The sequence below is a fragment of the Callithrix jacchus genome, chromosome X (genome assembly GCF_049354715.1).
Source record: "Callithrix jacchus isolate 240 chromosome X, calJac240_pri, whole genome shotgun sequence".
In the NCBI taxonomy this organism is placed as follows: Eukaryota; Metazoa; Chordata; class Mammalia; order Primates; family Cebidae; genus Callithrix; species Callithrix jacchus.
In genome coordinates, this window is record NC_133524.1 from 61,546,892 (window position 1) to 61,574,360 (window position 27,469).

Sequence of the window (27,469 nt, forward strand, 5' to 3'; positions counted from 1 at the left end):
TCTTTTCCACATTAGATATTCTGTCATAAATACTTGATAGTTAGTTTACTCATGTAGATCTTGACTATAAATTGAACCAGTGGAAATGCAGCCTATGATTCAATGTGAGTGAATGGGAGGTTTCTCAGTCACTTGACTCAAAGTAATATGGGTTTGGGGGACAGTTACTGAAAAGGTATTTTGCAGCAGCCAGAAAATTGAAAGGAGGCAAAGAGCGGGCAAGCTGACGCTACCCCTCTACACACTTCTTGCATTATTCAGAACCTTGCTTACAGGGCAACACAGCTCCCAAAACTCTCTAAGGGATCTTGTTGGGGAGGTATAGGCCATTGGGTTAGTTTTCCTTTTTGCTCTTACAGACTCCTGTGCCTGTCAGATACCAGACCATTTGCCATTCTTCCCCATGGCCAATCATACCCCTTTCCTCAGTAACACCCACCTCCCCATCCATGTCCACACACACCAGACACAACAGACACTGGGACTTATTTTCTGGAGAATTTTATTGTGGAGCTGTAATGCCTTCCAGCTACCTGAGTTTCCAGGTGATTTCTGAAGGCATCATAAGTTCCTTGGAAGATTGCAAGATTACAGTTGGTGTTTGAGATAGCTAATCAACACAGGAGGAATATCCAGCTGGTTGATGGCTTGTAACTGGCCAGCCTGGCACATGGCTCTGCGGATGACTAAGCGGGCCTGTGATAGGAGCGATCGTGGAGTGGCTACAGCAAGAAGAAACACATCATGAGAAGCAATTATCAGCATAATTCTCCCACCCAAGCCTATATCCACCCTCCCCTGGCTACTACAGCCCTAATGCTCTATCCTTTCCAAGAAATAAAACAGTCATTGGCAGAGCCAGAACCAGAAATTGGGCTAGTGCTTCCGACCCCCACACAACCTCATCTTAGTGACCTTTCTCAAACATGGAATACATAGCCTCTTCTCTACTAGGGCCCCAGGAGAGGGAGGAAGATGGAGTTTTCTCTAATGCATCTCACAGGATTGGCTTAGACAGCAATTTGTGACCCTGGGACCTCCAAGCCAGGCGGCCTATGAGGCTAGCCTGTTCACCACTTACCTCGGGCCTGTAGCAGCAACGCAATGCCTTTATCATCTTGTGAAGTCAGGTCGAAGGAGAGAGATGGAAGGTAGATATTAGCACCAAAATCGATTAACAGCTGGATGTACTCTGGGTCACAATTATGGTGGAGGCAGATTTCAAGGAGGGTGCGGGGTCGTGGGACACGAGCCAATAGGCCTTGGTCAGTGCAGTTGTAGTCAGGGTCTGCCCCATGGAGCAAAAGCAGGCAGAAGCAGTCCAGGTGCCCGTAGACTGCAGCCAAATAGAGGGGGCCAGAACATGAAGCTATGTTTGATGCCCAGACTGGTAATTTAGCTTTGACGTTGGCCTCTGCACCATGGCCTAGGAGCTCCTGCAGGATAGCAACAGCACCATCACGGGCAGCTGTGAGCACGGGAGAACAGTTGTTGTAGATGCTACCACCAGGACAGGCACCAGCTTCCAACAGCACACGTACACAGTCCAGATGGCCATGACTGACAGCAGTGAAAAGTGGCGTCTGTGCCTTGACATCCAAACTGTCAACATCAGCACCATGTGCCAAAAGGACTCGCAAACAGCTCAAGTGGCCATAAGAAGCAGCCAAGCGCAAGGGTGTCCCAGGAACGCCCCAGCCACTCCTGCTGTTGATGAAACGTTTGTAACGCTCCTGGTGCAAAAGCTGGTCCAAGGTATAAGAGTCATTGTCATACACTGCTTGACTAAGAGCCTGCTTTTCCTCTGTGTCAGTATCTTCCTCCTCCTTGTCGGGCTGCAGGAGGGAAAAAATCTTGGTGATGTCCATGAGGTTCATCTTGGCTAATTGGAGAACTATTTTCATTATGAACATAAGGAAATGCCAGATCTGTGGGTGAGAAACAAGTGGGAGAGAATGAGGGTACCCATCAAAAGCCTGAATGTCAGCCTCCATTTCAACCCCTTAGCCCCTACCCTTTACAATCAGTCTACTCATTCATGGGTCTTCTACTTCTTACTCCCAATCCCACTGTCTTATTTCAGGCCCCAAAGACACTGCCAAAACAGGTCAGGCCATTTTATAGTTTGATGCCTTTGCATACACTCTTCTGTCTGCCCCTCAAACTCCTACTTCTAGGAAGCCTTCCCTAATCTCCTCCTCTTCCTGTTCAGGGATTCCAAAGGATCACGGCTAAACTTCAGCTATGTGTTCACACCACATTTCAGCTTATCTATACTCCATTAGTGTATAAACTCCAGGGCGATGACCCTGTATTCATTTTGCATTCCTCTACCCCTAGTAGGGCTATATCATAGCTGGAAATTTGGTAGATGCATTTTCCTCAGTTCAGGATGTGTGGATTAGTAAAGTGGCTCTGGCCTGGCACTGGCTAGGCTAATAGAACCGTACTTTGTGATGTCAAGCTGTCATCAATCTTTTGGGGCAAGCCATTAACTCCATTTTCATATAGTTGAACTCTTCATAGCCCTTCATATATGACTGAAGCTCTCTCATCCAAGCCTTACATAATCTCCCCTCAGATGAAGGCCCTACATCTCAGGAACAGAAGTATTCAGGAAATAGGTATTGAATGACATTTACTGATTAAATGAAGAGGTGGCATTACAAAGAACATATTTCAAATAAAATGAAAACAGATTGCAGGAAACAGTCTAGGTTTCCAGGGCAAGTTTTCGTCTCTGATGACAACTAGATTCTCCCCCAGGACCAATTTAATCCAGGAGTCCCTTTGATTGCCAACACTGCCTCCTCATTCCTCTGGCTTAAGCCTTTTTCCAACCTCTCTGTCTGACCCAGCCTAGAGCCTTTGTCTCAACGTTCAACTCTTCTCTTCCTACAGTCCTCAGGCCCTACAAAACAACTCCTGGCTCAATGACTAACCCCTGACCTTAACAATCCTGTTCCTAAGTGCTTCAGTGTCAAGGTTACCCACCTCAGTTTGAAATGTCATCAGGGTGAGAGGGGAGGTTTCTCAGAGGAGCTTGAGTTTCCATACTCTCACATACCCTGCAGCCGAGGGCTCAGGGCCTCATCCCTCCTTTTATTCACTGATTAACCCCACCCCACTTTGTTTGTTAGTCTACCTCATAGAAAGAAAATTATGAGGAAGGTGGGTGGAGTCACCTTAAACTTTAGGCCCCTCCCCTCCCACCAGCATCAGCTCCATATGTGGTATTTTTATTCATTCTTGGAGTGCAATGGAAAGGACAGGATTTTAAAAATCCAGCAGACCCAGGTTTCCAGCTCAGCACTCCAAGATTCTAGCTGAGTAACCTTGGGTAAGTCTTCTCCTTTCTTTGGAACTCAGTTTCCTCATCCATAAGACAGAAACAATAGTCCCTTTCTCATGATATTTTTAGGAGTAAGAGAGCTACTACATAGTAAATCTTCAAAGGTGAGCTTCTTTTCTCTGCACCTTCAGCCTCCTCACACTGGCTCCTCCCCCTCAACTATCTTGGGAGACAACACAATAAGCTTGTATGATTCTTTGTCCCACTCTAGCTATCGGTCTCTTCATCTCTCCTTCTTTACCAAACAGATCCAAAGAGTTGTCTACTATGTACTTCACCACCTTCCATTCGCTTATCCATTATCTACAGTCTGGCTTCACCGATCCTCAATCACAAACCAAGAAAGCTTTTCCAAAGGTCATCTTTGTGGCTAAATCCAGTGGATGTCTTGAAGATCTTTTCATCCATGACTTTTCTGGAATATCTATCTCTACAGATGACTTCTCCCTACAAACTCCTCCATCAGCTTTCTTGCTAGCACACTCTCCTGATTTTTCTCCCCTCCCATTCTCCCCTGAAATATTTATGGTCTCTTCTACATCCTCCTCTCTCCAGTCCTAGCCCTTTAGCTCTCACTTAGATTATCTCAAGCCTCTCTGTCCAAGCCCCCAGCTCTTTCTTTAGCTCCAGGAATGTATCCACTGAGTTTCTTAAAGCACTTCAAAGACAGCAGTATCACATCACCACCACTACCATGACTAAACTTGATCCATATATCATTTCCTCATCATCTATCTGGTCAACGAAACCAAAAACCAAGACTCATCTCGATCCTCTTGCATCTTTACCCCACTCTCATCAAATACCATCAAGTACTGTGGATTTTACCTACTAGAGACCTCTTCAGACCATCTGTGCTCCTCAGGGACCATTCCTATTGCCAGTGCTTTATCTAGGCCCCCACTGCCTTTTGCCTCAGTAGTTATAGTGGTCTTATATGTAGTTTCCATTTTCAATATTTTCTCCACATTTTTGCTAAAGTGATAATTTAAAAATACAAATCTGATCTCTACCAGTCCTCTGTTTTAAATACCTTAATGGCTCCCCTTTCTTTCCAACTACAGACTAAATACCTTAGCCCATCTCAAAAGGCCTTCATAAACAAAGCTTTGCCAATTTCTCCAGCCTCACCTCCTATTACTCCTTGACTTATATCCTGAGTTCCAGCGAGAAGAGACAAGAAACAATGGCTCTCCATATACACTATGTTTCTTTCTGCCACATGGAACTTCTTCTGCCAAGTTAATTCCTCCAGAATCTATGCTATAGCACTACAGCAGTTATCACACTGTATTATAACTCCTATGTGGGTCTTTGTTTGCCCCCAATGCAGATAAAGAGGTCATATATAGTAGTGGTAAATGTGGGAGTTCTGCTTCTACCCCAGCTCTAGCATCTAGTAGCTGTGTGACCTAGGGCAGGTCATTTAATCTTTCTGCGCCCATTTCTTCATCTGTAAAGACAAAATAATAATAGTACTTGCCTTGGAGGGTTGTTAGGATTAAATGAGTTAGTACATAGTAAGTGCTTAGGATAGTGCCTCAATGTAGTTATCAGTAACTATTTTTACTATGATGATGATTATTACTTAGGTTTTCATTTTCTATGGCTGTTGTTCCCTACTTAATGTCCTAGAACCTCAGAGCTGGAATGGACCTTGTAGATCCTTTAACTAAATTTTTTCAATTTCGAGATGGGGAACCAGTGTTCAGAATGGAGCAGGGACCTTAGTATGGTCACATAATTGTTATTGTTAGTTGTCTCATTAACAAGAACTCAGAATACACTTATAATCTTGTGCTTTTCAAAGCAATTTCATGCAGCAAAATAGGTAATATTACCCCCAATTTGTGGATGGAGGAAACTGGGTCCAGAGAGGGTAAGGGGTTTTCCAGATGCCTTACATCAATGCAATATCAGAGTCAGAAATAGAATCCAGATTTCTCTACTCCTCCTCCTGTTCTTTCTATTACGACATAAAACACAAACACAATCCCCCATCCCTTGACTCCAGCAGAGTCATATTGCAGCTCCCAGGATCTTCAGCTTTTGAGTGTCTTGCTGAATTCCAGAGACTTCAGTAATGGAAAGTTCCTTTACAAATAATTTATTCTGATAACCTGTAGGGATTGCCTCCTTAATATTTTTTGGGGGGCACTGGGGTCTGAGGAGATAAAGTGGCAGGGAGTGGCAGAAGAAAATGCCAAAGATCTCACTGAGGTCATACCAAGAGCTCGCAGCAGAGCTCATATAATGAGCCTCCAGAGGGAGACCAAGCCATGCTCTCCAGCTGGCTTTGGCACTGGAGTGAATTGCGCCTCCATTAGATAAGGACAAAATCCAGCTAGCCTATTGCTTAATCTCACTTTGCTGTAGTTTATTAATCAAAGAGTTATTATGTGCCTGCTATGTGCACGGAGCTTCTTCCTGATCCTAAAGAGTTATAAATCTTTTTTTGTGATATTGGTTCCTGTGACAAACTAGTGAAGTCTGTAAACCCCTTTCAGAATGGTTTTTACTACATAAAATTAAATGAAATCAATATATTAAAATGCTACTGTCAAAATATTTTAAAATGCATGATATAGTAATAGCAAGGCCTAGTAATAATTTCTAAGTGGTAATAAATGACATTTCAAGATCTCTGCCACAACTGTAATATGATATGAAATATCTGTGATTTCTTCTGGTAACCAAGTTACAGGAACCTGAAAGGCTACTGTCATTTGCTGCCTGCATTCATCCTTGAAGGAAATGGTAAATTTTAGTTTGACGTTAGGGGAAAAAAAGATAATTGTCTACTCATTTAAGTTTCTGGACCCCTTGAACTCTATCCAAGGCCCTCTTAGCGTCTGTGAATCCAGGTTAAGTACGCCTACAGGAAAGTGGTTGGTTTCTGTGCACCCTAGAACATTCCTTCAGGCATCAGTAGGACGTTTTTAAGTCTCATCTTCCTTCTCTCACCCTCAGGAGTTCCGTCCTTATGTACTTAAACCCACTCCAAGGCACCCATATACACAGGCTAGCCAATATCACACAGGGACACAAAGACAAATCTCTACACTCCCTGTAGTGTATAATCGCAAGTTCTCTCAAGTAGCAGTCTGTTTAGACCCGAGGTCCTAGGCAGACATATCCTCCTGAGACACACAAGTCAGGAAACTGACATTATATTTCTCCTCCCTCCTCCCGGTGGGTTATTCTAATGACCTCCAAGCTCCTTCCCCAACTCCCACCATGTCCCAGACCTGGCGGAAACAGCCTACAATGGGTGGTGGGTGATCACTGGTCTGCAGGCCTGCAGGGGTCACTCCTCTCAAACCAGCCCTAGGCTCCAGGTACTCACCAGGCTTCAGCTGGAGTCTGTGCTGCCCGGGGTCTCTGCCACAGCAACTCTGTAAAACACTGGGGCCCTGGTGGCCCCTCCTTAGGGAGCCCCTATGGCCCCAGCCTGGAGCAGCTGGGGCGCTCGGTTCCCACTGTTAACAATGCTGCTAAAAGACTAGGAGTCAACCCCTAGTCTTGGTCCAAGGGGCTAATTTTAGGCCACCCTCCACCCCCTCTTTCCAGGCTGTGTTATCTTACCAGTGCCATTCTGGGAGCGATTTCAACAAGAGGAGGGGCCCGCCCGCGGGGAAGTCCTGGAAGGACTGACTGACAGATAGACAGGTGCCTGGCAAGGCTAGGGTTCCTGCTCCCAGCCTGTCTTCCTATATCCCTCCCTGCCACTCAAATGGGAGCCAGGGTGAGGCCCCTGAGCTGTGGGTGTCCCCACGCCCCACGCCTCTACCAGGGGACACTGAGAAGACCCAGTCTCAGCCTAGCACACCTTTTTTTTTCTCTCTCTTCTGAACTGAGCCTCTCTGCAGATCCTCTGACTCTTTGCCCCTTCCCTTCCCCCACTTCTCAGAGTGAGGAGGAAGGTGGGAAGGAAAATCCTCCATAACAGAATGTGTTCTCACTCACCTTTTCTAAAGCTTAAGAAGGACTTGGTCATTTATAAAGACCTTCCCAGCTTACTAACCCACCAAGCTCAGCTTGAAGAAAATGCCCACAGCCTCCCACTCTCCTCACCCCAAATCATCACCATCAGTTTAATGTGTCCAGCACTGGGAACTTTGTCAAAAACTCAGCTCTCACTTTTTCTGCCCCAAAACAGCCCTCTAGGGATCTGAACCCCGATATTATATCCTCCATGTCACTTTGTTTCAGGGAAAAGAGCCCCAGATCCTTCATCTATTTCTTTCAATCTGGTATCTATTTAGTTCCCTCCCCAGTCTTCTCTACCTCATTCATGAAGTGCCAAAACATGCTTGCCCATTGATAGTGCCAGAGAGCTCACAGAAGACCAGATAACTCCTCTGGAAATCGTCAGAATGTCCTAGTGTGATCAGTGACTCTGAAGATTGGAAACATCAAAAAGCGTACCAGTTTCAGCTTAGCTTAAGCCAGAGGACTTTGTCTGAGGCTTCATGCAAGCCCGATTAGCAGTCAACAAATAAGATATTATGATGCCAAAGATGAGAGTAAGTTGTTATTCTTGAAGAAAAAATTTTGCAGGATTTTTTAATGTAAGTTTTTGTTGAGATAATTGTAATTTGCATGTGGTGTGGAATTAATACAGATTCCAAGTATACTTTACTGAGTTTCTCCCAGTGCTAACATCTTGCAACACCATAGTACAATATCTCAAGTATGACATTCGCATTGATACAATCCACTTATCTTATTCAAATCTCCCCAGGTTTACTTGTATTTTTTTGTGTCTGTGTGTGTACATTTAATTCTATGTACTTTGATCACGTGTAGCTTGTGTATACCACCTAAGGCAATATATGGAATAGTTCTATCCCAATTAAGATATTTCACATTGCTTTTTACACCCATACTTACTTGCTTCCTGCTTCCTTCCCATTCTTCCCACTTTGGTCCCTAACACCCAGAAACTTCTAATCTGTTCTTCATATCTATAATTTCAAAATTATATGAAGGAAACCATATATTATATAAACATTTGGAATTAACTTTTTCACTCTGCATGTCCTTGAAATTAATTGAAGTTGCTGTATGTACCAAGTTTGTTTCTTTTTACTGGTAAGTGTGATTTATAGTAGGTATGCAGCATAATTTGTTTAACTATTGACCCATTGAAGGACATGTGGGTCCTATCTACGATTTGCCTACTATGAATAAAGCTGCTATGAACATCTGTGTACAGGTCTTTATCATTGCATTTACATAGTAGGGTAAAATGACTCCTTCAGATTTACTATTCCATTTCAAGATTGTTTTAGCTATTTTAGGACCTGCACCTCTTTATGTAAATTTTAGAATAAGCTTGTCTATGCCTAAAACAATTTTGCTAGAAATTGTGTTAAATCCATATATCAGTTTGGGGAGAATTGAGTGCTTTGCTATACTGAGGGTTCCAGTGTATGCACATGATATGTTTTTACATTTATTTAGGTCTTCTTTGACTTCTTTTATCATTTTGTAGTTTTCAGCATATGGAGTGTATGTTTTTTTAAGCACATACCTAAGTATTTCAATTTCTGTGGTGTACTGGATTTCGATTTGGGTTTCCATGTGTTTGGTTCTTCTTCTTCCATATGTTTGTTTCTTCTTCTTCCATATGTTTGTTTCTTCTTAGAAATACAATTGGTTCAGAGACTTCTGCCAAGATGGCCAAATAGGAACAGCTCCAGTGCATAGTTCCCAGTGAGAGCGATGCAGAAGTTGAGTGATCTCCACATTTCCAACTGAGGTACCAGGTTCATCTCACTGGGAATGATTAGACAGTGGATGCAGCCCAAAGTGGGTGAGCCAAAGCAGGGTGGTTTGTTGCCTCACCCAGGAAGCACAAGGGGCTTGAGAAATCACTCTCCTAGCCAAAGGAAGCCATTAGGGACTTTGCCTGACACTCTGGCTCAGTTACTGTGCTTTACCCATGGTCTTCACAACCTGCAGATCAGGAGATTCCCTCCAGTGCCTACAATACCAGCACCCCAGGTTTCCAGCACAAAACTGGGTGGCTGTTCTAGCTACAGCAGTTTTTAAAGTTTTCCTCATATCCCAGTGGTGCCTGGAATGCCAGCAAGACAGAACCACTTATTTCCCTGAAAAAGGGGGCTGAAGCCAGGGAGCCAAGTGATCTGGATCAGCAGATCCAACCCCCATGAAGACCAGCAAGCTAAGATCCACTGGCTTGAAATTCTCACAGCCAGCATAGCAGTCTGAGATCAACCTGGGATGCTCCAGCTTAGTGCAGGGGAGAGGTGTACACCATTGCTGAGGCTTGGGTAGGTGGTTTTAACCACAGCTGTGTAAACAAAGTCACCAGGAAGATTACACAGCAACTGGGTGGAGCCCACAGAAGCCCAGCAAGTCCTCTGCAGGCAGACTGTCACTAGACTCCCTTCTTGCTGTGCAGGGCATCTCCAAAAAAAGGCAGCAGCCCATCAGGGACTTTATATAAAGACCCCACCTTCTTGGGACAGAGCACCTGGGAAAAGGGGGGGTTGTGGGTTCAGCTTCAGCAAACTTAAATGTCCTGGCCCAGCAGCGCTGAAGGGAGCAATGGATTTCCCAGCAGAGTACTTGAGCTCTGATAAGGGACAGACTGCCTCATCTAGTAGCTCCCTGACCCCAGTGTATCCTGACAGGAGATAATTCCCAACAGCACTGACAGACACCTCATACATGAGAGCTCTGGCTGGCATTTGGCAGGTACCCTTCTGGGATGAAGCTACCAGAGGAAGGAAGAGGCAGCAATCTTTGCTGTTCTACAGCCCCCACTGGTGATTCCCAGACAAGCAGCGTTTGGAGTAAACCTCCAGCAAACTCCAGCACACCTGCAGCAGAGGGGCCTGACTGTTAGAAGGAAAACTAACAAAGAGAAAGAAATAGTTTCAACATCCACAGAAAGGACGTCCACTCCGAGTCCCCATCCAAAGGAAACCAACTTAAAAGACCAAAGGTAGATAAATCCAAGAAAATGGGAAGAAACCAGCACAAAAAAGGCTGAAAGCTCCAAAAACCAGAATGCCTCTTTTCCTCCAAAAGATCATGACTCCTCACCAGCAAGGGAACAAAACTAGATAGAGAATGAGTTTGACAAATTGACAGAAGCAGACTTTAGAAGATGGGTAATAACAAACTTCTCTGAGCTAAAGGAGCATATTTTAACCCAATTGAAGGAAACTAAGAACCTTCAAAAAAGGTTAGATGAAATGCTAACTAGAATTAAAAGCATAGAAAAGAATATAAACGATTTGGTGGAGCTGAAAACATAGCATGGGAATGTCGTGAAGCATGCACAAGTTTTAATAGCCAAATCGATCAAGCAGAAGAAAGGATATCAAAGATTGAAGACCAATTCAATGAAATAAAGTGAGAAGGCAAGATTAGGGAAAAAGAGTGAAAAGAAATAAACAAAGCCTCCAAGAAATATGGGATTATGTGAAAAGACCAAATTCACATTTGACTGGTGTACCTGAAAGTGACAAAGAGATTGAAACCAAGTTGGAAAACACTCTTCAGGATATTATCCAGGAGAATTTCCACAACCTAGCAAAACAGGCCAACATAAAAATTCAGAAAATATAGAGAACAACACAAAGATATTCCTTGAGAAGAGCAACTGCAAGACACATAATTATCATATTTACCAGGGTTGAAATGAAAGGAAAAATGCTAAGGGCAGCCAGAGAGAAAGCTTGGGTTACCCACAAAGGGAAGCCCATCAGACTCACAGCAGATCTCTCGGCAGAAACCCTGCAAGCCAGAAGAGAGTGGGGGCCAGTATTTAACATTCTTAAAGAAAATAATTTTCAACTCAGAATTTCATATCCAAACAAACTAAGCTTCATATGTGAAGGAGAAATAAAATCCTATATGGACAACCAACTGCTGAGAGATTTTGTTCACCACCAGGCCTGCCTTACAAGAGCTTCTGAAGGAAGCACTAAACATGGAAAAGAACAACCAGTACCAGCCACTGCAAAAACATACTAAATTGAAAAGACCATTGACACTATGAAGAAACTGCATCAACTAATAGGCAAAACAACCAGCTAGCATCAAAATGGCAGGTTCAAATTCCCACATAACAATATTAACCTTAAATGTAAATGAGGTAAATGCCCCAATCAAAAGACACAGACTGGCAAATTGGATAAAGAGTCAAGACCCATTGGTGTGCTGTATTCAGGAGACCCATCTCATGTGCAAAGACACACATAGACTCAAACTATAGGGATGGAGGAAGATTTACCAAGCAAATGGAGAGCAAAAAACAAGCAGTGTTTGCAATCCTAGTCTCCAATACAACAGACTTTAAACTAACAAAGATCAAAAGAGACAAAGCATGGCATTACATAATGGTAAAAGGATCAATCCAACAAGAAGAGGTAACTATTCTAAATATATATGCATCTAATACAGGAACACCCAGATACATAAAGCAAGTTCTTAATGACCTATGAAGAGACTTAGACTCCCACACAATAATAGTGGGAGACTCTAATACCCCACTGTCAATATCAGACAGATCAACAAGACAGAAAATTGACAAGGATATTCAGGAACTGAACTCAGATCTGGACCAAGTAGACTTAATAGACATCTCCAGAACTCTCTACCCCAAATCTACAGAATATACATTCTTCTCAGCACCACATCACACTTATTATAAAACTGACCACATAATTGAAAGTAAAACACTCTTCAACAAATGCAAAAGAATAAAAATCATAACAAACAGTCTCTCAGACCACAGCACAATAAAATTAGAACTCAGGATAAGAAACTCCCTCAAAACCTCACAACTACATGGAAAATGAACAACCTGCTCTTGAATGACTACTGAATAAATAATGAAATGAAGGCAGAAATAAAGATGTTCTTTGAAACCAACAAGAATGAAGACACAATGTATCAGAGTCTCTGAGACACATTTAAAACAGTGTCTAGAGGGAACTTTACAGCACTAAATGCCCACAAGAGAAACTAGGAAAGATCTAAAATTGACACCCTAACATCATGATTAAAAGAGCTAGAGGAGCAAGATCAAACAAATTCAAAATCTAGCAGAAGATAATTAATAAGTAACATAGGAGAAGAACTGAAGGAGATAGAGACAAAAAATACCCTTCAAAAATTAATGGATCTAGGAGCTTTTTTTTAAAGATCAACAAAATAGATAGAATGCTAGCCAGACTAATAAAGAAAAAAAGAGAGAAGAATCAAACAGATGCAATAAAAAATGATAAAGGGGATATCTCCACCGATTCCACAGAAATACAAACTACTATCAGAGAATACTGTAAATACCTCTATGCAAATAAACCAGAAAATCTAGAAGAAATGGAAAAATTTCTGGACACTTCCACCCTCCCAAGACTAAACCAGGAAGAAGGTGAATCCCTGAATAGACCAATAACAAGGTCTGAAGTTGAGGCAGCAATTAATTGCCTACCAACCAAAAAAACTTCAGAACCAGACAGGTTCACAGCCAAATTCTACCAGAGGTACAAAGAGGAACTGGTACCATTGCTTCTCAAACTATTCCAAACAATACAGAAAGAGGGAACCCCCCCTAACTCATTTTATGAGACCAACATCATCCTGATACCAAAACCTGGCAGAGACACAACTAAAAAAGAAAATATCAGGCCAATATCCATGATGAACATTGGTGCGAAAATCTTCAATAATATACTGGCAATCCAAATCCAATTGCACATCAAAAAGCTTATCCACCACAATCAAGTAGGCTTCATCCCAGGAATGCAAGGCTGGTTCAGCATATGCAAGTCTATAAAGGTAATCCATAACATAAACAGAATCAAAGACAAAAACTACATGATTACCTCAATAGATGCCGAGAAGACCTTTGACAAAATTCAACAGCTGTTTATGCTAAAAACTCTCAATAAACAGGGTATTTTTGAAATATACCTCAAAATAATAAGAGCTATTTATGACAAACCCACAGCCAATATCATACTGAATGGGCAAAAACTGGAAGCGTTCCCTTTGAAAACTGGCACAATACAAGGATGCCCTCTCTCACCACTCCTATTCAATATAGTACTGGAAGTTCTAGCCAGAGCAATCAGGCAAGAAAAAGAAATAAAGGGTATTCAAATAGGAAAGGTGGAAGCCAAATTGTCACTATTTGCAGACGACATTATAGTATATCTAGACCCCATCGCCTCAGCCCAAAATCTCCTTAAGATGATTAAAAAGTTCAGCGAAGTATCAGGATACAAAAACAATGTGAAAAAATCACAAGCATTCCTACACACCAGTAATAGACAAACGGTCAAATCACAAGCGAACTCCCATCCACAATTGCTACAAAGAGAATAAAATATCCAGGAATACAACTTACAAGAGATGTGAAGTACCTCTTCAAGGAGAACTAAAAACCACTGCTCAAGGAAATAAGCTAGGACAGAAATTGATGGAAAAATATTCCATGCTCATGGACAGGAAGAATCAATCTCATGAAATTGGCCATACTGCCTGAAGTAATTTATAGATTCACTACTATCCCCATCAAGCTACCACTGACTTTCTTCACAGAATTGGAAAAAATCACCTTAAATTTTATCTGAAACCAGAAAGGAGTCATATATGTGAGAATTTATTTCTGGAATTTCTATTCTGTTCCGTTGGTCTGCATGTCTGTTTTTATGCTAGTACTACATTGTTTTAATTACTATAGCTCTGACTTGGACTTCCAGTACTGTTTTGAATAGAACTGATGGGAATGGATATCTTTGTCTTATTCCTGACCTTATATGAAATGCTTTCAAACTTTAATCATTGAGTATGATGTTAGCTGTGTACTTTGCTCATTTTTAAATTTTTTGTCTATTTGTTGTTGAGTTTAGGAGTTCATATACCTGAGACAGTAAACCCTTATTAGATAAAAGTTGTCAAATATTTCCCACAGTTTTGTGGGTTGCCTTTTCACTTTATTTGGTTCTCTTTCTATGCTGCCAACCCAAGTTTTCACATTTGAGAATGTTCCTATCCTTTCCTTGCTGGAATTACAGTGTTCTCTAAAGTGTGGTTATTTGTTGCTATGGGCTTTCTTTGTGAATAAAACAAGCATGACACACCTCTAGTCAGCCATCTTGACAATGTCTCTTTATCAGTTTTTTAATAATGAGCTTTGATACATAAAAGTATTTAATTTCAATGAAGTTCAATTCATCTATTTAATGCTTTGTGGTTTGTGCTTCTTGTATCCTCTACAAATGGTCTGCTAAATCCAAGGACATAATTTATACCTGTTTTTTAAATAATAGTTTTACAGTTTAATCTCAAATGGTTGTTGACCCATTTGAGTTAATTTTTGTATATGTTGTGAGATAAAGATCCAATTTTATTATTTTCATATGCAAATTCAGTTTTTCTAGCACCATTTGTTGAAGAGACTATTTTTTTTTCACCCATTGAATACACTTGGAAGCTTTGTCAAAAAAAAAATTGACCATAGATGTTTTGGCTTGTTTGGACTCTCAGTTCTAGTTCACTGGTCCATATGTCTACCCCTATGTGAAAATCACACTTTAAAAATGTATACAAATTTATAGGGTACATGTAAAATTTTGTTACATGTATATAATGTGTGATGATCAAGTCATGGTGTTTACGGTTTCCATCACATGAGTATAATACAGTTTTGCTAACTGTACTGACCCTACCCTACTATCAAATATTGGATTTATTCCTTCAGTCTAACTGTATGTTTGTACTCATTAACCCACTTCTCTTTATCCTCCTCCATTTTCCCATTCACCCTTCCCAGTTGATATAGTTTGGATATTTTTCCCTTCCAATCTCATGTTGAAATTTGATCCCCAATGTTGAAGGAGGTTCCTAATGGGAGGTGTTTTAGTCATGGGGATCGAACCTTCATGAATGGCTTGGTTCCATCCCCAAGATAATGCATGAGTTGTTACTCTATCCATTCATGGGACAGTTGGTTGTTTAAAGAAGTGTGATGCTGCTCCCCACCCTCTCTTTCCTCCTCATCCCTAATCATGTGTTGCCTGCTCCCCTCCACCTTCCACCATAATTGGAATGTCTCTGAAATCTTCACTAGAAGCAGATGTTGGCGTCATGCTTCTTGTACAGCTTGCAGAACCATGGACCCAATAAACCTACTTTTTACAGTAAATTACCTAGCTTCAGGTATTCCTTTATACTAATGCAAATGGATTAAGGTACCAGTCTCTGTTATCTATCTTTTCATTCTCTACTTCCGTGTAATCAAACTTTTTAGCTCCCACATATGAGTGAGAATATGTGATATTTGTATTTTTGTGCCTGGCTTATTTCTTTTAAGATAATCATTGTTAGTTCCATTCATGTTGCTGCAAATGACATGACTTCTTTCTCTTATGTGGCTAAGTAGTATTCCATTGTGTATACATACCAAATTTTCTTTATCCAGTCATCTGTTGATGGACATATTGATGGAGTACATGTATTATTTTATATATTTTTTCCATTTGGATAGATACATAGTATTGGGATTGAATGGTAATTTTATTTTTCATTTTTTTGAGAAATCTCTGTACTTTTTCCACAGCTGCTGTAATAATTTACATTCCCACCAACAGTGTATAAGAGTTCTGTTGTCTTTGCATCCTCAACACCATATGATTCTTTTTCATATTTTTAATAATAGTCATTCAACTGGGGTAAGATAATATCTTATTGTGGTTTTGATTTGCATTTCTCTAGTGATTAGTGATGTTGAGAACTGTTTTAGTATACTTTGGTTATATGTGTCTTCTTTTAAGAAATGTCTATTCATGTTCTTTATTTTAATGAGATTATTTGATTTTTCCTGTTACATTTCAGATTTATGCTTAAATCTAATTATTTTGAGTTTATTTTTGTATATGGTGAGAGATAGAGGTTCAGTTTCATTCTGCATGTGGCTATGCAATTTTTCTAGCACCTTTTATTAAATAGGGTGTCTTTCCCCAATGTAAGTTGTTGCTGACTTGGTTGAAGATCAGTTGGCCGAAAATATGTGCCTTTATTTCTGGGTTCTCTATTCTGTTCCATTGGTCTATGTGTTTGTTTTTAAACCTAAATCATGCTGTTTTGGTTACCATAGTTGTGTAATATATTTTGAAGTTTGGTAGTGCAATACCTCCAGCTTTCTTCTTTTTGCTCAGGATTGCTTTGGCTATTTGGGCCCTTTTTTGGTACTATATGAATGTTGGGATTGATTTTTCTTCAATTTCTGGGAAAAATGTCATTGACATTTTGATATTTTGATAGGGATAGTATTAAATCTGTAGATTGCTTGTGTTAGCATAATTATTTTAACAATATTAACTCTTATTCATGATCATGGAATGGTCTTTTCACAAGTTAGTGTCCTCTAACTTGTGAAAAAAGAAAACCTTCCATTTTGCTTCATAGGAATTTTTTAGTTTTTTTGAAAAGGTCCTTCACCTCTTTGGTTATTTATTCCTAGGTTTTTGTTTGTTTGTTTGTTTTTTGTAGTTCTTGTAAATAGAATTTTCTTCCTGATTTATTTTTTCAGCTAATTCATAATAACTATATAGAAACTGCTGATTTTTGTATGTTACAACTTTACTGAGTATATCAGTTCTAAAAACTCTTTGGTGGACTCCTTAGGTTTTCTAAATATAAGGTCATGTCATCTGAAAAGAGGAAATTTTTGACTTCCTCTTTTCCAGTTTGAATGCCTTTTATTTCTTTCTGTTGCCTCATTGCTCTGCCTAGAATTTCCATTGCTATGTTAAATAGGAGTGGTAAAAGTTGGTATCCTTTTCTTGTTCTAGTTTTTATAAGAAATATTTTTAGCTTTCCCCCCTCTGGTATGATGTTAGCTGTGGATTTTTTATATATGCCTTCATTAAGTTAGGGTATGTTCCTGCTATGTCTATATTGTTAAGAGTTTGTATCATGTAGGAATGATGAATTTTATCAAATGTGTTTTTTCTGTACCTGATGAGATAATCATATACGGCTTTTGTTCTTAATTGTGTTGATGTGTTGTATCTTGTTAACTGATTTGTATATGTTGAACCATCCTTTCATCCCTGAATTAAGTCCCAATTGATAATCGATGTTATCTTTTTCTTGTGCTGTTGGATTCAGTTTGCTAATATTTTGTTGAGGATATTTTTAGCTATGTTAATCGGGAATATTGGCCTATAGTTTCCTTTTCTGTTGTATCTTTATCTGGTTTTGGTATCATGCTAATGCTGGCCCTGTAGAATAAGTCAGTGAGAATGTCCTCTTCAACAACCTTTGCAATAGTTTGAAGAAAACTGGTGTTAGTTTTTATTTATGTATTTGGTAGAAATAGGCAGTGAAGTCACCCAGTACTGGGTTTTCTTTATTGGGAGACTTCTAGTTACTTAATAAATCTGATTACTTATTATTGGTCTGTTCAGTTTTTCTATTTCTTCATTATTCTATCTTGGCAGGTTGTATGTGTCTAGGACATCATCCATTTCTTTTAGGTTAACCAATTTTTGCCATATAATTATTCACAATAGTCTATTATAATCTTGTTTTACATGTGGCATCAGTTTTAATGTCTTCTCTTTCATTTATGATTATTTTTATTTTTAACTTTTATTTTAGGTTCAGGGTACCTGTGCAGCTTTGTTATATAGGTAAATTGAATGTAATGGGGGTGTGGTGTATTGATTATTTCATCACTCAGGTAATATGCATAATATCTGATAGGTAGTTTTCTGACCCTCTCCCTCCTCCCAACATCCACCTTTATGTAGACCCCAGTGACTGTTTTTCCCTTCTTTGTATCCATGTGTACTCAGTTTTTAGCTCCCACTTATAAGTGAGAACAGGTAGTATTTGGCTTTGTTTCTGCATTAGTTTGCTTAGGATAATGGCCTTCTGCCACATCTATGTTCCTGCAAAAGACATTATCTCATTCCTTTTATGGCTATGTAGTATTCCATGATGTATATGTACCACATTTTTCTTACCCAGTGTACAATGGATAGGCATTTAGGTTGATTCCATGTCTTTGCTATTCTAAATACCACTGTAATGAACATATGCATTCATGTGTCTTTATGGTAGAAATATCTATATTCCTTTGGATACATACTTATTGATGGGATTGTTGGGTTGAATGGTAATTCTTACTTAAGTTCTTTGAGGAATTGCCACATTGCTTTCTACAATGACTGAACTAATTCACGTTCCAACCAGCAGTGTATAATATTTTCCTTTTCTCCACAACCTCACCAGCATTTGTTATTTTTGACTTATTAATAATTGTCATTCTTACTGGTGTGATATGCTATCTCGTTATGGTTTTAATTTGCATTTCTCTAATGATCAGCAATGTCAAGCACTTTTTCATATACTTATTGGCTGTGTGTATATCTTTTTTTTTTCAGAAAATATCTCTTCATGTCCTTTGCTACTTTTAAATATTCTTTAACTTGTAAATTTGTTTAAATTTCTTATAGATTCTGGATATTAGGCCTTTGTTAGATAGATAGTTTGTAAATATTTTCTCCCATTTGATGGGTTGTCTATTTACTCTGTTGATAGTTTCTTTAGCTGTGCAGAAGCTCTTTAGTTTAGTTAGATCGCATTTGTCAACTTTTGTTTTTGTTGCTGTTGCTTTTGGCATGAATTCTTTAAAAGAGCTTACGTCCAGAATATCATTTCCTAGGTTGTCTTCCAAGATTTAGGTTTTATATATGTGTTTCATCGATTTTGAGTTGATTTTTTGTATATGGTGCATGAAAGGCATGCTGTTGCAATCTTCTACATATGGCTCGCAAGTTATCCTAGCACTGTTTGTTGAACAGGGACTCCTTTTCCCATTACTTGTTTTTGTCAACTTTGTCAACGATTATATGGTTGTAGTTCTACAGCATTATTTTTGGGGTTCTCTATTCTGTTCCAATTTTCTATGTCTATTTTGTTTATATTTTTATCAATATTATGCTGTTTTGTGTTTTTGTTAGTGTAGCCTTGTAGTATAGTTTGTTGTTGGGTAACGTCATACCTCCAGCTTTGGTTTGGTTTGTTGTTCCATTTGGTTTGTTTGTTTGCTTTTGCTTAGGATTGCATTTGGTATTTGGGCTCTCTTTTCATATGAATTTCAAAATAGTTTTTCTAATTCTCTGAAGATTGTCATTGGTAGTTTGACAGAAATAGCATTGAATCTGCAAATTGCTTTGGGAAGTATGGACATTTTAACAATATTGACTCATCCTGTCTGTGAACACGGATGGAATGTTTTCCCATTTGTTTCTCATCTCTGATTTCTTTGAACAGTGTTGTATAATTCTCACCGTCTAGTTCTTTGACCTCTCTGGTTAGCTGTATTCCAAGATATTTTATTCTTTTTGTGGCTATTGTGAATGAGATTGCATTCTTGATTTGGCTATCAACTTGGATGTTGTTGGTGTGTAGGAATGCTACTGATTTTTCTATGTTAATTTTGTATTCTGAAACTTTTCTGAAATTGTGTATCAGATCAAGTTGTCAGCTTAAGCAGCTTTTTGGCAGAGAATATGGGATAGCATTATATCTAGCATTATATTCTAGGTATAGCATTATATTATCTGCAAACAGATATTGTTCGATTTCTTCTCTATTTGGATGCTTTTATTTCTTTCTTTTGCCTGATTTCTTTGGCTAGTACTTTCAGTACTATGTTGAAAAGGAGTGGTGATAGTGGACATTTTTGTCTTGTTCCAGTTCTCAAGTGGAATTCTTCCAAGTTCTGCCCATTCAGTATTGATTTTGGCTATTGCTATATCATAGATTGCTTTTATTGATTTGAGGTGTGTTCCTTGAATGCTTAGTTCCTTGAGTTTTTTTAACATGAAATGTTGAATCTTATCAAAAGTCTTTTCTTTATTTGGTGAGATAATTATGTGGATTTAAAAATAGATCTGTTTATGTAATTAATCACATTTATTCATTTGTGTATCTTGAACCAACCTTACATTTCAGGGATAAAGCCTACTTGATTGTGGTAGATTACCATTTTGATCTGCTGCTTAATTCAGTTTGGTAGTATTTTTGTTGTTGTTGTTGTTGTTGTTGTTTTTGTGTCTCTGTCAGGTTTTGCAGTCATGATAATGCTGCCTTCATAGAATGAGATAGGCTGGAGTCACTCTTCCTCAACTTTTTGGAATAGTTTCAGTAAAAATGGTGGTACCAGGTTGTCTTTCTAAATCTGGTAAAATTCAACTGTGAATCTGCCTGGTCCTGGGCTTTTTCTGGGTGGTAGGCTTTTTATTACTGATTCAGGTTTAGAATTTATTTTTGGCCTGTTCAGGGACTCAATTTCTTCAAATTATTCAAACTCAAGAAGTTATATCTTTTCAGACATTTATCTATTTTGTCTGGATTGTCTAGTTTGTTTACATAGAGTTGTTTGTGGAAGCCTCTGAGGGTTTTTGTATTTCTCTGGGGTTGATGGTAATGTACCCTTTGTCATTTCTGCTTATGTTTATTTTGATCTTCTCTCTTTTCCTTATTAGTCTAGTTATCAGTCTATCAATCTTATTTATTCTTTTAATGAACCAATTTCTGGATTTGTTTTTTTTATATATATCTTTGCATCTCGATGTTTTTCATATCTGCTCTGAGGTTGGCTATTTCTTGCCTTCTGCTAGCTTTGGATTTAGCTTTCTTTTTTAGTTTCTCTAGGTGTGATAGTAGGTTGTTAATCTGAAATATTTCTACCTTTTTCATGTGGGTGTTGAATGCTATAAAATTCCTTCTTACGACTACTTTAGCTGTGTCCAAAAATTGAACAAAGCTAAAGCAATGTTAAGAAGGAATATTGTATATTTTTTCTTACTGGTTTTGAATAATTTCTTAATTTCTGCTCTAATTTCATTATTTACCCAAAAGTCATTCAGGAGCAGGTTGTTTAATTTTCATGTAATTGTGTAGTTTTAAGTAATTTTCTTAGTATTCATTTCTATTTTTATTGTGCTGTGGTCCAACAGTGTGTTTCGTAGGATATTGGGGTGTTTAGAATTTTCTGAAGATTATTTTACAGCTGATTGTCTGGTTGACTTTAGAGTCTGTGCCACATGCTTCTGAGAAAAAAGCATATTCTGTTGTTTTTGGGTGGAGATTTATGTAGATATCTGTTAGCCTCATTTGGTCAAGTACAAAGTTCAGGTCACAGATATCTTTGCTAATTTTCTGCCTTGATGACCTGTCTAATATTGTCATTGGGATTTTGAAGTCTCCTACTATTATCGTATGGTTATCTAAGTCTTTTCATATGTCTCTAAGAACTTGCTTTATGCATCTACATGCTTCTGTGTTGGATGTGGATATATTTAGGAAGGCTGGGTCTTCTTGTTAAATTGAACCCTTTATCATTATGTAATTTCCTTCTTTGTTTTTTGACCATTGTTGGTTTAGGTCTGTTTTGACCAAAAGTAGAATAACAACTTCTATTTCTTTCTGTTCTCCATTTTCTTAGTAGATTTTTTCTTCATCCTTTTACTTTGATCATTTGGGTGTCATTGCATTGTGGATGGGTATCTTGAGGACAGCATACATTTGGTCTTGCTTTATCCAACTTGTCACTCTGTGCCTTTTAATTAAAGCATTTAATGTGTTTACATTCAAGGTTAATATTGATATGTGTGGATTTGGTTATGTCATCCAGCTGTTAGGTGGTTATTATGCAGACTTGTGTGGTCACTTCTTAGGGTCATAGACCAAGTACATGGTCTATGTATTTAAGCGTGTTTTTGTGGTGGCTGGTGACAGTCAATTTCCATATTTAGTACTCTCTTCAGGACCTCTTGTAAGGCAAGTCTGGAGCTAACATATTCCCTTAGCATTTTCTTGTCTGATAAGGATCTTATTTCTCCTTTGCTTACAAAGCTTAGTTTGGCTGGGTATGATATTCTTGATTGAAATTTCTTTTTATTAAAGATGCTGCATATAGGCACTCATTTTCTTCTGACTTGCAGGGTTGCTGCTGAAATGTCCTTGTTTTCCTAACGGGGTTCCCTTTGTAGGTGACCGGCCCCTTCTCTGTGGCTGCCTTTAATATGTTTTCTTTCACTTTGTCCTTGGAAAATCTATATCTTGGAGATGATCATCTTGTATAGTATCTTGAGGGGTTCTCTGAATTTTCTGAATATAGATGTTGGCCTCTGTAGTGATGTTGGGAAAATGTTATTGAATGATTTTCTTAAATATGTTGTCCACATTGCTTGCTAATTCTCCCTCTCTCCCAAGGACAGCAATGATTCATAGATTTGGTGTCTACGTCATCCCATATTTCTCAAAGCTTTCATTCATTCTTCTGTTTTCTTTTTGTTGTTGTTGTCTAAGTTAATTTGTAGAACTAGTCTTTGAGTTCTGAGATTTCTTCCTCAGCTTGGCCTATTCTTGCTGTCAATACTTGCAATTGTATTCTGAAATTCTTGGAGTTTTTCAGCTCTATCAGATCAATTTGATAGTTTCTTAAAAAGGCCATTTTGTCTTTTATGTCCTGCATTATTTTGTTGTATTTTTTAGATTCCTTGAATTGGGATTCCACTTTCTTCTGAATGTTGATGATCTTCATTTCTATCCATATTCTGAATTCTATTTTTGTCATTTCATCCTTGTTAGGAACAATTGCTGTGGAACTAGTGCAGTCATTTGGAGGTAAGAAGACACTCTGGGTTTTTGAGGTGCCACAGTTTTTGCACTAGTTGTTTCTTATCTGTGTAGGCTGATGTTCTTCTGATGTTTGAAGCTGCTAACTTTTTGGTGTTTTTGCTTTTATCTCCTTCAGTCAGTGCCCTTTTAAGTTTGACGGTGGTATAAGGTCAGTTTAGTTGACTTTCTTTATTTCTGGAAGATTTTATGGGGCCAAGACTGAGCTTAGCACTCCTGATCTGCATGCTCTTACTCAGGAGGGGCAAGTAACAGACCCCTGGCTTTCTTCTCCAGCTATTTGCAATTAGAAAGCTGCTGTGCTGGAGGAACTGAGGTGTTCCCTGTCCACTGGCCACAACACTCTAATGGCTGGTGCCAGCCAAAGCACTTCATTGGGGCAGTGACAGCACAATCTGTAGTTGCTTGAATGGTCTAGCAACTGTGGCACCATGGTGCAGTGCATACACATTGGCTTGTGTAGAATACTGACAGAAGCGAGGTTGCAGCATTCCTATGCATACTCATGCTGGCAGTGGGCCAAAGACAGGGGAAAGGTTGCTATTGCCTGTGCTTTCACTAGTGCCACTTGCAGTGGGGCACTGGTGGACGTGGGGCTGCTGGCCTCCATGTGTGCATTTCCACCGTTGGCAGTGTCAGGGTAAGGGGCTGTCATCATCCAGAATGTGCAAACATGGTGGTAGCATCCGGAGAGTTGTGATCGCCAGTGTCTGTTTGCACATTTACACCAATTATTGCACAGTTGAATGCTGAAACATTAGTGGTGGTGGTGGGGCACTCACACTGGCAGCAGTGGTGGGGCGCATGCACACTTGCACACTGGCAGGGGAGAAGAGGTGAGGTTCACTTGCACATGTGCACCAGCAAAGCAGTTGCAGGGTGGCCATGAGTGAGAGTATGTTGGCAAAGTGGTGTGGGGAAGGCTTCAGTGTGGATAGTGTGGGCAGGCTGGTGTACTTTGTCAGTGGATGCTCTGCTGGAGCCCTCTCATGGTGAGGCATGATCTGCTGGTGAAGGAAATATAATGAGGGTCCCCAGGAAGCACTCTGGTTGGGCATCCAAGGCTGCACTGCCAGTGAGTGCAGTTAGGCTAGGGTCCTGGGAGAGGGCAACAGACAGGTGGGCACTCAGATTGGACTTGCCTCATCTCATGAGCAAGACATCCTGTACTGTCCAGGTCTGACATTCATCCTATGGCCAAATTGTCCCAGAAAAGCATGGGAAGCCTTGGAGGATGGGCATCCCGGGCCTTGCTCCCATGCAGATGTTCCCACACCAAACCCTCTGGATTCTGTATATGCTGGAGATGGGGACCTAACACCTCTCAAAGAAGTCCTCTCTGCCAGCTTAAGTGTTCATGGATGTCACAGAATTTCCTACTGCCCAGATTTTAGAGATACCTTGTGGGAGCAAGCTGCCTTTTGCCTGTTCACCACATTTCTCATCACCATGAGGAATGAGTCCTATTGTTTTGTATTCCCTTGCAGGGTTCCCGGATACCTCCCCCTTTAGCCCAGCATCTACTCCTTCCCTCCATCTACTCTCAATGCCTTCCCTCTGAAGATCTGCTTGGAGTTTGCCAGTCTTCCTGATGTTCTAGTCTCTCAGTGGCAGATATTCTTCCTGGCTGTGTCTAGTTGACCATCTTTGGCCTATCACTCTCTCTCTCAATCCTGAAGGACAGATTTGCCAGATATAGGATTCCCAGTTTTCAGGGTATTTTTTTTTCTTTCACCACTTTAAATGCATATGTATGAATTTTCTGTCTTCTGGTCTTGAAGGTTTCTATCTAGAAACAAACCGATTATCTTATTGAGATACCTTTTTGTGAGGAATTCCTTTTCTTTTCCTCCTTTCAAGATTCTATCAACAATTTAATAATAATATGTCTTGGTGTGGGTCTCTTCGGCTAAATCCTACTTGGAATTTGTGAAACCTCTAATATTTATATATTCATTTTCTTCCTCAAATTTGGGAGGGTTTTAGACATTATTTCTTCAAATAATCTCCTTGACCCTTTTTCTTTCTCTTGTTTTGGAAATTTTATAATGTGTGTGTGTGTGTGTGTGTGTGTGTGTGTGTGTCTTCTTCATGATGGTGTGTCATTAATCCACTAGACTCTGTTCACTTTTCATTCTTTTTAAATTTTTGCTTCTCAGATTTGATAACTTTAATGATCTGTCTCTGATTCCTTCTTCTATTAGAGTCTGATGTTGAACCACTAAAGCAAGTATTTCAATGCAGTTTTTATATTTTTTGTCCACAATAAAAAAATTTTCTATCTTTCATTGATTTTTAAAATTTTGTTCACATACTGCTTTCTTGATTTCCTTTGACTTTTTTCACATATTTAAAAAGTGTGTTAAAGTCTTTATCTAGTACATTTGATGTCTGTCTCTTTTTGAATGATTTCTGTAAATTAATTTTGTTCCTATAAATAGACTATGCTTTCCTATTCCTTTCTATGCCTTGCTATATATTTTTTAAAAATTAGGCATTTGGAAAAAAATACAGCCACTTTTTCCAGTCTTTGCAGAATGGTTCCTTGCAGGCATAGACCTTTATTAGCAGGTATATTATTGTCCTTGGGATTGGCGCAGCCTTTGCAGGCCTTTTCTCAGTCTGTATTTCCCTGAGGTTTTTTTTCCAATTCCCCCATATAGGGTCACTTTTATGTTTCTTAGTTTCCCTGAGTCTCATTGCTGCTTCTTTTTGGAAACATAGCTGTTAGGTTGTATTCCCATACCAATAATTTTTTGCCCTTGGGGTTTGTGGGTATATAGTTTCCTGTGGTTTTCATGAGCTGAACTTGCTGCTTCGCATGAGTTTTCTTAGCTTAAGATCTAAGCCCTATCTCTTTTGCCCATCTAAGCTCCATTTGGGTGACAGAAATCAATCCATCAGGTTGCCCTCAGACAGGGTAGAACATGGAAAATTAGATCTTCTCTGCTCTCTCTGGTTTGAAGGGGAGCTGGGGACTGAGCCACCTCTTCTTCCAAAGCACATATCACCAGGGAAGGTGTGGGTCAAAGGCAAATAAAAATGCCATGAAATCTCCTAGTTTTTTGAATTTGACTTTTTCTTCATTGGGCATTTGCTTGGTTTCTGTTAATCTCTGACTGATTTCCAGAACTCCTATACAGTTATTTTATACAATTTCTAGAATTTTATTTTTATGGGGTAAAGATGGCTTGAATCTCCCTAGTTCACCATTTTTCCTTAAGCTTTTCCCTCTTTAACTTTTGAAGGATACTTTCACTGGACACAAATTTCTAGATAGGGTCTTTTCTACTTTCAATATTTTAAATATTTTCTTCACTATATTCCTTCTGATATGGCTCTGAGAAGGCCAATGAAATTCTTTCCTTCCTACTCTAAATGTAAGTTTTGTTGCCCCTCTAGCTCCATTCAAGACTTTTTGTCTTTAATTTTCTGCAGTTTGAATATGATATGCCTAGGTATAGAGTTTTGGGTATTTATTCTTCTTGGAGTTATTTTAACTTCCTAGATCTGTGGTCTGGTGTCTATCATTACTTTTGGGAAATTCTAAGTCATTATTGCTGCAAATATTTCTTCTCTTCCTTTTCCCCTTTCTTCTTCTAGTATCTCCATTACACCTTTATGTAATATGCTACATTACATAAAGGTATGTTACACCTTTTATAATTGTCCCACAGTTCTTGGATATTATTATGTCCTTTTCACTCTTTGTTTTCTGGTTGCATTTCAGTTTGGGAGGGTTCTATTGACATTCCTTTAAACTCACTGATTTTCTTTTTTCTTGGTGATATTCAGTCTAATAGTCTATTGGTGAGCCCATCAAACCCATTCTTCACTTCTATTACATTATATTTTATTTCCAGCATTATTTTTCATTCTCATATTCTTGCATGCTGTCCATTTTCTTTATTAGTGCCCTAAGCATATTAATCATAATTCTTCTAAATTCTTTCAGATATATTACCCTGTTATTATACAGGAGCCTAATTGATATGGTTGTAAGATATGGAGGGAATGGAGATGCTCTATTGTCCCATGATTGGATCACAGTGTTTTAGTGGGCTTGTGCCTCAGGGCTGTGACTTTCAGAAATGTATTTTATACTTCTCCACCTGCTTTGTTGAGAAACAAAGACTATGTATTTTCCTTCCTCACATGTGGAAGGCTGGAGAGGACTGGAGGTGGATATTACTCTTCCCCTAGTTTGGCTAGACTGTGGCAAAACTCAAGCCAGTTAGGCTCCAGGGAAGTAGTTTGATGTCAGGCCTTCTTAAGATCAGAATGCTATGGGTGTATTTTTAAATGGTTAGTTTCCCTCTCCTTCTGCTAGAAGAATGAGGAATTTTTTTTTTCACTGTGAGAATCTGGAAATGCTCCTGGTGAAAATGCTCACAAAACTGTGCAGTCATC

General features: G+C 39.3%; 1 protein-coding gene and 1 long non-coding RNA gene across 4 annotated transcripts in view; one reads left to right on the plus strand and one right to left on the minus strand.

The window, feature by feature from the left end:
* Positions 1 to 27,469, plus strand: part of LOC144581023 (uncharacterized) — a 198,369-nt gene that overhangs the window by 24,641 nt on the left and 146,259 nt on the right. The window lies entirely within an intron of this gene.
* On the minus strand, positions 486 to 6,845 carry ASB12 (ankyrin repeat and SOCS box containing 12). 2 transcript variants are annotated; one of them, XM_078362808.1, is made up of 3 exons: positions 6,699 to 6,845; positions 1,082 to 1,928; positions 486 to 722 (listed from the first exon to the last, which is right to left on the minus strand). In XM_078362808.1, exons 2-3 carry the CDS (start codon positions 1,911 to 1,913, stop codon positions 589 to 591), a joined length of 966 nt encoding a protein of 321 aa, XP_078218934.1. In that variant the 5' UTR covers positions 1,914 to 1,928; positions 6,699 to 6,845; the 3' UTR covers positions 486 to 588. The 2 variants fall into 2 exon arrangements, with proteins under 2 accessions (XP_078218934.1, XP_035145331.1); XM_035289440.1 differs by lacking the exon at positions 6,699 to 6,845 and adding an exon at positions 2,995 to 3,068.